The sequence below is a fragment of the Periplaneta americana genome, chromosome 9 (assembly GCF_040183065.1).
Source record: "Periplaneta americana isolate PAMFEO1 chromosome 9, P.americana_PAMFEO1_priV1, whole genome shotgun sequence".
Classification (NCBI taxonomy): domain Eukaryota; kingdom Metazoa; phylum Arthropoda; class Insecta; order Blattodea; family Blattidae; genus Periplaneta; species Periplaneta americana.
Genome location: NC_091125.1, coordinates 174,757,448 through 174,771,227, shown reverse-complemented (window position 1 = coordinate 174,771,227; position 13,780 = coordinate 174,757,448). Strand labels below are relative to the sequence as shown.

Here is a 13,780-nt window from a genome sequence, read left to right as displayed (position 1 = left end):
GGCGCAGACATACACTTCCCTTTGAGCATTCCTTTAATCAGATCAGGTAGTGATTCGAGTCCGCTGATGTCCGCGTATCTTTTAAAATAAGTTGTAATTTGTTGTGTATTCTCTCCTTTATGTTAATCTCTCTCTCTTTCTTCGGCTCATTTTTTCTTGTGTTGCTTGAAGTGCTACTTTAGCTGACAGATTTTTTTCTAGTTTTGAAATTCATAATATGTGTGGAAAGACGTATTAGTTTTATGTCATTGATCAAATTAATAGCGTTAAAACTAACTCCACAACTAATACAGAAGTAAAGCTTTTCAGTAGTTAATGTAAACATTTATAGTTCTCCTGGAAACACTCGTTCATTCGCAAACAGTTTTTGTCATTTATTATTCTAATCGATTTAGTTTAAAGTAAAATATATTAAGAGAGTTTCAGAATGGAACAAACGAAACGTGTGGTATCACTGGGTTAAAGTTTACTGTCAAAAATAATTTATTCAGATTCTTCACCGGACAGGATTGTGATCATTGTGTTAAAGGGTGTCAGTATTTGAACTGCCTCTTCAAAAACGCGCCACTCTTCCCCTGTAATAAAAATGTAAGCTGATATAAACTTAAGGATAGTTGTAATTATATTATTACCACACGATTCTTTAGTTTCATTCTGAAACTCAATATTTTGATCTAAACAGTAAAATATAACTCAAGTGGTCTTTTAAATATTACGCGCGGGGGGGGGGGGTTGTGTGTGTGCGTGTGCGTGTGCGTGTGCGTGCATGTTTTTTTTACGTTGTATAGAAATTTCAAGACTTTTTTTTATAGAACAATAGCACTAAAACAGTTAAAAAGAAATCGTATCAAATGTTTTGCGTAATTTTAATACTACGAAAACAATGGCATCGCTGATTATCGTCAATGTGTATTTGAATGGTAACAATTTATTGTTGACAGCAAGTAAAAGTATCACATCCGCGGCTCTTAATGTTAAACATTACATACATTTTAAAATTGAGACCTACCCAGCGAATCTTTCTAACCTGATCCATGTAAAGAGATTTCCAAATACGGACCTGTTAGCGTCCTAGGAGTATTTAGCATTTCTGACAACACCAGTTCAGCTTTCATTTCAAGTAAGCGGCTCATCATCTAAAGTTTGGAGTTCCATCTCATAACTATATGCTGGATCTTTCTTATTTCGATCTTGGACCCTACGGAGTTCTCTAGCCAGAATTCTGGATGGAATCCGGTCAAGCGGACAGAGGCGGTACGGCCAAGTGGGCGATGCTCCATTTAAAATAATGCAAAGAATTAAAATCCGAACACGCCGATCGAATCTGTTCTAGTGAGTGAGTGCCTACCTTCAGAGGAAGGTGGAAAAGAGAGAAGATTTGAGAATGTCGGGTTTGCAGTAGAAGACCTACCCTTGGGTAGAAAACTATGAATGAGTGCATGAATAATATTTATTATCTTACATACCTCACCAGAGTCAGTTCGATGAAAAAGAATGTGTGCGCACGCGTGCGTTTCTGTGTGTGTGAGAGAGAGAGCGAGAGAGAGAGAGAGAAGACTCTCGTTATATGACTATGTTGTTTTTACTTACTTACTTACTTACTGGCTTTTAAGGAACCCGGAGGTTCATTGCCGCCCTCACATAAGCCCGCCATTGGTCCCTATCCTGAGCAAGATTAATCCAGTCTCTATCATCATATCCCACCTCCCTCAAATCCATTTTAATATTATCTTCCTATCTACGTCTCCGCCTCCCAACTAACACTCTATATGCATTTCTGGATTCGCCCATACGTGCTACATGCCCTGCCCATCTCAAACGTCTGGATTTAATGTTCCTGATTATGTCAGGTGAAGAATACAATGCGTGCAGTTCTGTGTTGTGTAACTTTCTCCATTCTCCTGTAACGTCATCCCTCTTAGCCCCAAATATTTTTCTAAGCACCTTATTCTCAAACACCCTTAACCTATGTTCCTCTCTCAAAGTGAGAGTCCAAGTTTCACAACCATAAAGAACAACCGATAATATAACTGTTTTATAAATTCTAACTTTCAGATTTTTTGACAGCAGACTAGATGATAAAAGCTTCTCAACCGAATAATAACAGGCATTCCCCATATTTATTCTGTGTTTAATTTCTTCCAGAGTATCATTTATATTTGTTACTGTTGCGCCCAGATATTTGAATTTTTCCACCTCTTCAAAAGATAAATTTCCAATTTTTATATTTCCATTTCGTACAATATTCTGGTCACGAGACATAATCATATACTTTGTCTTTTCGGGATTTACTTCCAAACCTACCTCTTTACTTGCTTCCAGTAAAATTTCCGTGTTTTCCCTAATCGTTTGTGGATTTTCTCCTAACGTATTCATGTCATCCGCATAGACAAGCAGCTGATGTAACCCGTTCAATTCCAAACCCTCTCTGTTATCCTGGACTTTCCTAATGACATACTCTAGAGCAAAGTTAAAAAGTAAAGGTGATGGTGCATCTCCTTGCTTCAGATATTTACTACAATATCATATTTACGTATGTCACTATATCAGTTCTATGATACTGTGTGTAAGTCTGTCTATATGTACATTGTGTGTGTGCGCGCGCACCTTGCAGGTTGTAGAAATTCAGTAATTAGTATAGGTGTCGCAAGCATGGATTACCGACGGGAGGAATGCGAATCAAACACTGCGATAAGGAAGAGCGGGCGAAAGGAAAGGTCACGATATAACTTGAATGATATTCAAGAGTACAGTCGGAAGAGAAAATGACATCGATAGAATCAGTCTTGCGTTGTGATCGTTACATTACGTCTTTATTTGTTCCAATGCATGTCAATGCGTGTCTTGTATCGCACGGTATTATTATTTCATTCGTAAACATATGTTGCGCGTTTAATTAGCTTCGAATTTTTCTCTTGCTACGTTCTTTATTTCCACAGCGATGTCCTCATTTGTTCATCTTCTTGGAAGAGACAGTACTTCCATCGGCTCGTACCTCTCCTCCCTCGGCGTGGCTATATACACACGTCATAACAGACAGCAACGCCACCATTTGTTTTCGGTAATCGTTTCTTGCGCGAGCTATACCTACCTAAATTTATAATTCACGTCTGTGATATCTCATAAGACCGCGTGTTACGCAAATTCTTTAGGAGTTACTTCTATATTTGGAAATTCACATTTTTTTTAATACCCTTTTGTGTGGGCCTCTAAAATGAATAGAGGTGAGACAGAGGGACTGATTAAGTTCCGTATGATGTCTGACATGCCTTACTGGCAGTATAAACTGCGTCCAGTTCCAGCGCTTGTTTACTGGAGTAGTGAAAGTGGACACGTGAAGTTCAAAGGCGTGACCATGGCTGAGTCATCGCTTGTTTTGGTCAGAGGTTGTGATTGCACAAGCACGTACGCGGGAGGGACCCTGGCAGATGTCAAACAGTGGGTTGTGTGACATCATTGCCGTAGTGAGGAGCTCATACTGTGTGTACAATAGGAACAGTTGACGACGTTATTCAGTGCTCATTGTTGACCTACTTCTCCAGTGAAAGTAGCAGAAGGAGAATTTGAAGTCAATATCGATTGAATTGGCAGCATATTTTATTATAAAGAATGTTTAACAGAAGTGCTACACTTGATGACGTTATGCAGCAAGTATGATCGTCACAGGTTAAGTAGATACAATTTCATTTGTAGGTACACTATGTAGTTCGTGTTAAAAAAGGTCATAATTTGATAAGTTGCAGATCTGACATTTGCCTTCAAAGTGCGTGTTCGTTATAAGTTAAGCTTCTCAATAAATTACACTAATACCTAAAATTATAGTAATTTGCTAGCAGACGTTGCACATAGACCACTTTTACACTAAACTTAAACTTTATGTCCCCTATGCAAGTTATACTAAAATCCTAAACTAACCAAACCTGATCTTTCCTGAATCTGTGACAAGTTAGGTTAGTTCAAGATTTTAGTATACCTTGTATACACGTAGTTTAGTGTAAAACTGATCTAAGTGCAATGACGTCTCCTAGCAAATTACCCACTTGGTAGTGTAACATTAAGATTAATTGAAACTGGTCATAATTTAAAAATCCAAGCCCACTTCTTTGTAGAGCCCACCTCTCCACTTTCGTCCTGCTAGCTGTCACGCTAATTTTTCAGCATTGGTGCACACAAACTTCTTTTCAAATATTATGGGGAATATTTGAATACTCTCATAGGGAATGATCTCAAAGACAGATGCTGGATACTGTTAACTGTGACATTTTTACCATTTCGAGATAAGAGTATTTCCACTTAAACATGGCTATTGTATATTATAAACAGCGTGGTAATTCTCGAGATGAAGTGAACCAAAGGAGGCATAAGTAATGCTGAGTTCTTGGCAATAAAACCACTAACTCTTTGCTCTCCAATATTTCTCACACAGTGGGTTTAGAGGAAAGGGCTGTACAGTGCTCAAGACTGCAAAACAAAATGATGAAGAAAAGATTTCAATTTTGTTCAAGTGTTTTGACAAACAGTCATGCTCTGTGAGTAATCGAAAGGATGCAAGTACACTTTTTCTTGGATATTCAGGGATTATATTTTGTTGTACATTGAGACACTTCCATCTTTTATTACTTTAAATTTCGTGGAAATGGTGGGTGGGATATTATATTGAGTTGATTAATCTTTTAACTGTTGTTGCTAGATCTATTATATACATTGGTAAACACGTGGTTATTATTATTATTATTATTATTATTATTATTATTGTTATTATTAATTAAATGTGAAGCATAGGAATGCCATTTCATAATTTCAATTAAGAAACACGCCAAACGAATTGTCTTTGCACCAAAAAACGGATGCTCCCTGGACCAAAAATACACAAATTCAATCTTCTAACACGATTTTTTTTGTTTTTAATTCACAATTACAATCAATACTTTCATTTTATAGTTTATTTCAGCGATTTTGAAATAAGTAAGAAGTGGCGTTCCTGTAATTCACAATTAATTAATTGACGAAAACGTCTCATCTTCGGTGAAAGTATAGCTTAATGTCCAAAGTATTGAAATCGGTGTAGGTGTTCGAAGTGGTCACCATTAACATCCATACCCAGGCGATGCCACCGAACTGTCGACTGTAACGTGATATCTGCACAGGAACGTACCATGGATTCTCGTAGCTCTTGCAATGTGCGTGGTTTTTGCCGATAAACGACGTCCTTTAATGTCCCCCATGAGGTGTTTGTCTGGGGAACGTGGTGGATACTCGACAGCACCTCTTCGATCTGTCCATCATGCAGGTAGATTTTCGTTGAGATACTCCTGACAAGATTATGGTAGTGGAGTGGGACACCATCTTGTTGAAAGTAATACCTTTCGTTCTCATACAGCTCTCGGATGGCAGATAAAATGGATGTCTCAAGCTTCTCCAGGTACATCTCATCTGTAATTGTGCCATCAAATTTGTCTCGAATACGCATAGTTTTTAGACGTGTCTGTGGCTGTGTTGGGAACTCATTTCGCCATTTGCGTTGAACCTCATTGATATTTTCGTACTTAATGTACCACCTCAAAACTGTGTTCCTTCCATCGAATGTCAGCCTTGCACCAGCCATCTCACGTAACCAATAATGGCAGCAGTTGCTATCTAACTACAACAAAACAAAACAACGCATATGTGTCAACTGCTACCTAACGAGAGGACATTAAACTATTAAACTACGTACCAAAAATGAGGCATTTCCGTCAATTAGTTTGAAAGTTATGGGCATTTAAACAGTGTATGCATATTTTTTAGCCACTATGTATATCGTTTATTTTTATTGTATAAATATTTCAAATGACTCAAACACTCACGTCTTTATTTTGTACATAATCCTTTGAATGTTGTCAAAGTCTTAGCTGCAGTTCAGTAATGCTGCTGCTGCTGCTGTTCCAGACTTAGACACGAACATAGAGGTGAGAGAGGAGCAGTATGAGATCCAGATTGAGCGGACGGCTGCTGGACTGGGGCTCTCCATCGCAGGGGGCCGTGGCTCCACTCCTTTCAAAGGGGATGACGAGGGAATCTTCATCTCCAGGGTGACAGAGGGTGGTCCCGCAGACTTGGCAGATCTCAGAGTACGTGCATTGCTGCGAATTTTTATTTTCTTTGTTTGATGGTTTATGAACTATTCTAGTCTTTATGAAAATAGCAATCTGCAAGAGAATAAGTAAAAAAAATCATTAATCTAAATCAAGGGCGAATGCTAGTCACAAAAGTTAGGCTTGCTCTTTTATTCATAGGGAAAGATGGGAGGATATAATAATTCATAATTAATAAAAATAATCAGACCCACATAGCCTAAATAATTTATTTTATAATTATGAAATCATTATGAGTCCTGGATCATATTCGCTTATCAGATGTAGAAGTTCGATATGATATAACAAACATGGCCAACGAAACAATTTATTTAGTTTTTTTCGACCCTGCCAACCAATGCACATTGTTGTATTGAGCACATATTCTCTATAATGTCTGTCTTCTCTTGAATAGTCCTTCGGGAAAATGGATTTAACAATAAAGTTTCAATAACACACAATTCCGAACTCATTGCAATACTTCAAATTAATGTTTAAGAATTAATAATACATGCAGCAGCTAACACATGCATTCCGCTCATACAATTACATTGCACTCGCAAATCACAGCACATTCCTGCTGTCAATACTGCTCTGTGTAACGTTAAATAGTCGTTGGTGTAGCTCTCGGACCAGAGCTTCAAACAACAGATAACAGAAGCATGTGCGCCTAGGACGGACTAAGGAGGAAGGCACTTGCGCGCGCATCATATTCTCGCTGTTTCTACGTCTTCCCTGTAGCTCCGAGAAACGAGCAAGCGTTGCGATACTTGCGGTGTGCAACCTGCAGATGGTATTATGCCTATACAATATTCTAAAAATCAAAATAAATTTTAATGTACGTAATCCCATTTTGAGAAATACACATTCTACGAAAATATTGGGCTTGTGCAGCAAGCATAGCATGCCCTGAGAAATCGCCCCTGATCTAAATTCAGAAGTCCTTAACTTCATTCTGACTGCAAATCGTTGTTGTTGTTTAGCCAACTGTCCGAAGACAGGTTTGAACCTCATAAGTAACACCAATAAGGCATCACTCATGAGGCAACTAGGCCAGGAGATAATGGGGTAGGGTGTCCAGTTCCCTTCCCCCTCCAATGCATATACCGCTGATAAGCTACATATTTCACAAATCTGCTTCACAGGGAGCTTTACCTGAAAGCCAGATTTGCATTATATATATATATATATATATATATATATATATATATATATATGTTAACAGAAAACCACAGTTCAAGTCAGACAGAGTTTGTGTGCACTCAAAGTTGGGTTTCTGGCTCCTTGTCAGCCCACTTGAGGTGTGTGGATACAAAGGGAAAAATTGGGACAGTTTCAGGTGTAGTTCCTGGATAGTTCAGTCGGTAGAGCATTGGTGTGCTAAAGCGAGGGGACCCAGGATTGAAACCCAGCCCCGAAATAATTTTTTCCTTGAACTTATTCAAGTAGAAATATTGTTCATAAAATAGTGATGGTTGACAACTTGTGTCCAGGTTGGTGACAAGGTGCTGTCAGTGAATGGCCATGCTGTGGTGGATGTCGACCATTACGAAGCTGTGGAAGTGCTGAAGAGATCAGGCTACAAGCTGGTGCTCGTGGTGACCAGAGAGGTCCCAAGACTTGTTCCTGTTACAACAAAGGTGAATTCATTGTTCATTGCCCCTACATATTAATTGAGCCGTTCAGAGCAGAAGTGGTGTAGGTCAATTTTGACTTACACCACTTTTGCTCTGAACAGCTCATATAAACTAGGCTGTGGAGTAATGGTCAGCGCGTCTGGCCGCGAAACCAGGTGGCCCGGGTTCGATTCCCGGTCGGGGCAAGTTACCTGGTTGATTTTTTTCCCAGGGTTTTCCCTCAACCATATATGAGCAAATGCTGGGTAACTTTCGGTGCTGGACCCCGGACTCATTTCACCTGCATTATCACCTTCATCTCATTCAGACGCTAAATAACCAAAGATGTTGATAAAGCGTCGTAAAATAATCCACTAAAAAAAAAATAAAATAAACTGGGCTAATGATTCGGTCATTATTATACAAATTTAAATTACATGAATATTTTGCCTGTAAATGTATATACGAAGAACAGAGAGATTGAGAGAGAGAAAAAAAAACAAAGAGAAAGTAGGAATTGTATTTTGTATATTATTTATTTGAGCCGTTCAGAGCAAAAGTGGTGTAAGTCAAAATTGACTTACTCCACTTCTGCTCTGACTGGCTCAATTAACGTTAAGAGGTGCGAGTTGAAGTGTGATGTCATAGAAAGCAGAGTGCGACAGACCTAGGATTATTTGAGGTGACTTTGAACATCAGTAGCATTTTAGTTTTTATTCAACACGTAGTGTTAAAATAATAACCACATTTAATTAATATGAATAGTTCATGGCTCCCGAACATGAGTCAGTTGTAGCTATCCTTGTATTCAGATGCTTATGTGCTCAACACTTGAGGAATCTTGTCAGCTTTCTGTTAACACGAAGACGTCAGCCAAGCAGTCCGTGATAAGAGCTGAGCTGTTGTGCTCAGGCTTTGAATATGAACAGCAAATGTAAAAGCTTAACGAAATATTCAACTTAATTTTAAGTTCACCAAAAATAATTATCCATACACAAATTGGGGATGTTTAATAAATGCAGAGAGTATAAAGGCAAAGTTAATTTAATATTGTCTAATTCTAAACCTCTTTATTCTGGTATTAATTTCTCTATAATGACATAATGTTATTTATAATTCATTGTATTTCCAAACAACTCATTGGTGTCATATTGTTTTGTGAAACGTTTCGAGTATCAACTGCATTGTTGTCTGCAGACTAGGCCTCATGGAATGAGGAAGCGATTATGAAGTAAATGCGGGGAGTATGAAGACAAATTAAAATAAATATCAAACTTATATTTCAAATTCCCAACTTCCTTACAATTCCAACCGTGCTCAAAATAACAATCGCAAACAGATTTTCAGTGTGTCACTTTTTTTAATACATAAAATTAACTCTCTTCTGTTACAGTCATCATAGGCAGACTTTGTTCATATTGTATAACTAATATTGTAATAGAAGAATTAATTGTAATTCACACCCAGGTCACAGTATAAGAACAATCAGTAGGGACAACTCTTGTCGGCACCTTTGATGTTGTTGGTACTAAATTCAAGCTCAGTAAGGTCTAGTTCTCAGTGATAGTAAAATATTTATTTATTTTATTGGTCAGTAATATGAATAATCTTGCATGTATATTATCTATCATTAATATTATGTCGCTAGGAAGTCAAAATACTTAGTATATCCATTGTTGACGTTTGTGTTCGCACTTCACCGCAACGAACACCATGATGTATTATGTTGTACTTGGATCAATTTTACCAACATAAGCCTCAAACAGTGACTTGAGCGTTAGCGTCAATTAGTGAATATTTTCATGATGATTGCATACGGAAGTAATTATTATTATATTTATATTGCCATTCCTTTGCCTCATGTCTTTAAAATTATTAAAAGATGAGTAATGAATGTTTTCAGTTAATATTAAATTATGCCAGCCTGTCGTAGATGGAGATCCATCTGGTGGAGGTTCCAGATAATACACCCTGCTTCATGACATGCGCACTCAGAATTTGTTCCCACGAAATGATTTAGGTCTCTATACTGTGCCCAGGTGTTATTTGTGTGTCAGTTCTGGTGTAGTATCGTATATCATTGAAATGTATGGAATGACAGCAAATGTGATGGAATAAAGAGAAATTTTCGTGAACTAGTTTTTTGATAACCGCACAGCTTCAGTAGTGAAATTGCAGTGTACTAATACTGCACAAATGCCTTACAATGATATTTCAGTGTATTAAATGTAGCTCCAGTATATTAAAATGTAGGTACTGTATATGTAGCAACAAATGTGGAACAGATATTAATTGTGATGACTATTTACAACTGGTTCTTTTTCTAATTTAATGGCTAGGGAGCGGATTTTTATGTGCTAAAAATTTAAATATATTTATTTTTTATGTGCTAAAAATATGAAAATATTTGCTAGAAATAAAAAATAAATATATTTTTTTAATATGACAAAAATACTTTACTTAGCTTGGGAAAAAAAATGTTACTAGGTACTCATCAACCACACTTGAGTGCTACTAGTTGGCCGAGAATTGCAGTGAACAACAAAGGTCATCTCCAAATGCATGCCGATTATCTCTGAACAACGACTTATACTGTGAAAACGATCTTTCCACATCACAGGACATCAGACGTGCATATTTAAAGAGAGGAATGTCACAAACACATACACCGGCAATTTCACCTACAGGCACATCCTCCAATACTTGAGCAACTTTACACATTTTTTTATATTCGCTGTTTTTCCCAAACACATTCCGGAATTTGTCCCTTAGTACTTGTACTTCTGAACCTGGTAGCAAGTCTAGTTTAATTCCCACGGCACGCACCTCCCTAACTGTTTCAGACAACAGGTTTTTGGATGTTTCGAGTTTTTTTTATGGTGTCACACAAAAGCTTAGATTTGCTGATAGGAAAGACAAATCGTTTTTTCAATAACCATCTTTCAGTATATCTTGATGGATATCGATTGACGAAGCCCAATAACAGGAAATCACAACAAGATATATTGCCTTACTTGATAGACATGAGCGAGAGGCGAGAGATTTGTTTAAATTTAATAATGTTCATACCCGAGCTCTTATCTGTTGTGTTTCACAAACAAAGCGTGGAATGAAATCATCTTCAGCAACAATAAACATTCCTAATTATGTTTTGCAAGATCTCTCCTCCTTGTCCATGTTAATTTATTCTCTAATAATAACACTGATATGCTGGCTAGCAGTTCTCAGAACTTGAGGCGATACTATTACGAAAATGTATCACGGAAACACCACACAGCACGTAGAAACACAAAGCAACCAAGAATTCCTAAAAAAAGATAACGTACTTGTGAGTGATATAGCTGATTTAGTTTTAAAATATTTAAAAGTTCTTGTAAAAAAATATTTAAGTAAAAAATTCCAAGATTTATGTCTTTATAATAGATTTCCTGAAAATATGTATTTACTTAATTTTTTTGTGAAAATATGTGTTTTTATGTGAAATAAAACTTGAAACTTCATGTTCGGAATTTTTAACTTTGTTAATTGTGTTTTATCACATGCAAAAATAATATTTAATTACATAGGAATCCGTTCCTTATTAATGGCACTGTTTGCAGTTAAGAGAGCTCAGATGGTAGTGACTGATTGGGTTTTTATCCCAATTGCATGACGGGACTGATCTAACTAGACAAGACACCACTGGCATATGTACTTTTGTCCCTATATGAATAGACTCTGTAAACCCACAATCCATTGCTGACAGCTTCCTGACATCACATCGTCTCCGTCCCCTGGCTCGACTCCCACCTTCAGGCAGCCCGCACTGGACTCCGCCTGCTCCAGCCTGGGCACCAGTCGAGCGCCAAGTGCCACGTCTCACGTGTCCGCCACCACGTCGGGATTCGAAAGTGCCAGTAAAGGAGAGAACGGCCAGCTTGCCGGGGATCACAACCACGAACACAAAGCAAAGGTACAGTTGAACACAGTGTAATTCCATCTATTGCTGGAGTCAGATGCACAATCACTGTGTTGACTGTGTCTTTCTCACCAATCTGTGTTTCGTCATAAGATTGGTATCTTGTGTGAATTTTAAACTTATATTGTTGTCTAAATTACTGTTTGTTCATTTTTTCTTTTTTTCTAAAAATATTTCTTAATTGAAAGAGGAGAAGAAAGGCAATATTCTTCACATAAAGATATAATGTACTTTCAAATGAAACGTAGATTGGCGCTGTAACTCTGTCACTTGTTCTAAATAGTCTGACTTCTCAACACCACTGCAGAAGTCCATGTAGTGCTGTACTGTTGTGCAAGTTGTTCGGTGCTCCTGACGTGAGAGGTTGGAAGACGAGCATGTACAGTTGAAACGGAGCTTTCGAGCTAAGATGCCATGGTCTACTGGTGCAGATGTTACCAGACGTTTCGTCTACTACTGCGGCAGACATCTTCACTGGTTAGGTATCCTATCTTCTGCTAGGGATACCTGTAGCAACTGATAACTTGACTGGTTGCTTGTCCTTATTTATAGAGCCGGGGATTGGACTTGGTGTTCCGTTGTCGCGGCAGTCCGCACCCGTCGGATCTTTGTGACCTTGGACTGGCCGTGGCAGTCCTTACCTGCTAGATCCCGGTAGCCTTGGGCTGGTCGTGGCGTACCGTTGTCGCGGCGGTCCTCGCTCGCTGGATTGCGGTGGCCTTGGACTGGTTGTTGTGTTCCATTGTCGTGGCGGACTGCACTCGCAGGATTTCGGTTTCCATCTGTCATACCGTCGCTGCGCACAGGTTTAATACGAGTCCGTTTCAGGACAGGTTGCCAGCAGTTGTTAAGTTTCAGGCCCTCTTCTTTACGGTTGAAATTGTTGGTATGTTTATGGATTTCAATCACTTCCCAGAATAGACGGGGGAAGAAGATGTCTGCCACAGTAGTAGACGAAACATCTGGTAACATCTGCACCAGTAGACCATGACATCTTAGCCCGAAACCTCTGTTTCAACTAGACACCGGCCGTGAAAGCCTGCATGCTAAGAACAAGCATGTACAGTTAAGATGGCTCATGGATACATCCAAGTAGACAAAAAGGGCTGTGATTTTTTTCTGTAAGCGAGACATAAATTCAGTGGACATCTGTCAGTGTGTGAAGAATACTGATAATGTATGGCGAAGCGAATTTAAGAGGAGCATAGTGTACAAGTGATGGAAGGAATTCCAATGTGGCCATGTAGTAACAGTTAACCTCCCCAGACCTGGTGAAGCAAATGTCACCACAGAGCAAAACGTTCACTCACTGAACTAAACTGTCACCTGGATAACAGTGATATTGTCCATAATCTGAACTTTACAATGGTTTCGCTGTTAGAATAATTCTCAGTAAATAAAAGCACTTGGCTCGACTGGCTGCAGCTTCACACAAATAGTAACCACATGTATAATGATACAGGCTGTTCTTCAGTGTAAGTCTGGATCTGCGTTTCATTTGGAAGATCTTATAAAAGAACTCCTTTGAAGTAGAGAGAAAGACGAAACTTTGTGTTAGAAAGAAAGTAATGATAGGGGATGATCAAACCAAACAGTGAACAGTTCAGAGAATTGTTAGGGAGACAGTCCTTATGAGAGTCAGTACCCAGCATTGCAACTGTAGATGTCCTTTGTTAAGAAGGTTCTGTATTATTCTGGATAAAATAGAAGCTGATGAAAAATATTTTAATGTTCCAACAGCCTCCTCCAGCCAAGAAGATACCAGAGCCAATCAAAACAACAAAAGATGTGGAGATCCGCAAGCAGACCGTGCACACCACTCTGATCAGAGACCAGAATGGCTTGGGCTTCAGCATATCTGGTGGCAAGGGATCTCCGTCCTACAAGGACAGCTCAGATGTAAGCATACTTGGCTATACACCAGATTAGGTGTCCTCTAATTTTTAAAGCAAATTCAAATGTAAATTCTTCTTTATTATGAGTTCTTTTGAAAGAGTTCACAATTGTCAGGTTCTTTCATGAATAATTATTTGACTTTCTAGTTATAGAATGAATATTTAGTTACAGTGTAGAAATTTTAGTAAAGATTCAAA

At 38.3% G+C, this 13,780-nt stretch overlaps 1 protein-coding gene across 6 annotated transcripts in view; it reads left to right on the top strand.

The window, feature by feature from the left end:
* scrib (scribble planar cell polarity protein) overlaps positions 1–13,780 on the top strand; it is a 308,579-nt gene that overhangs the window by 163,475 nt on the left and 131,324 nt on the right. For all 6 annotated transcript variants that reach the window (XM_069836394.1, XM_069836397.1, XM_069836396.1 and 3 more), the window contains exons 16-19: positions 5,929–6,110; positions 7,607–7,753; positions 11,475–11,681; positions 13,428–13,586. In XM_069836394.1, the coding sequence (XP_069692495.1) occupies positions 5,929–6,110; positions 7,607–7,753; positions 11,475–11,681; positions 13,428–13,586 (695 nt within the window). The remainder of the gene's footprint in view (positions 1–5,928; positions 6,111–7,606; positions 7,754–11,474; positions 11,682–13,427; positions 13,587–13,780) is intronic.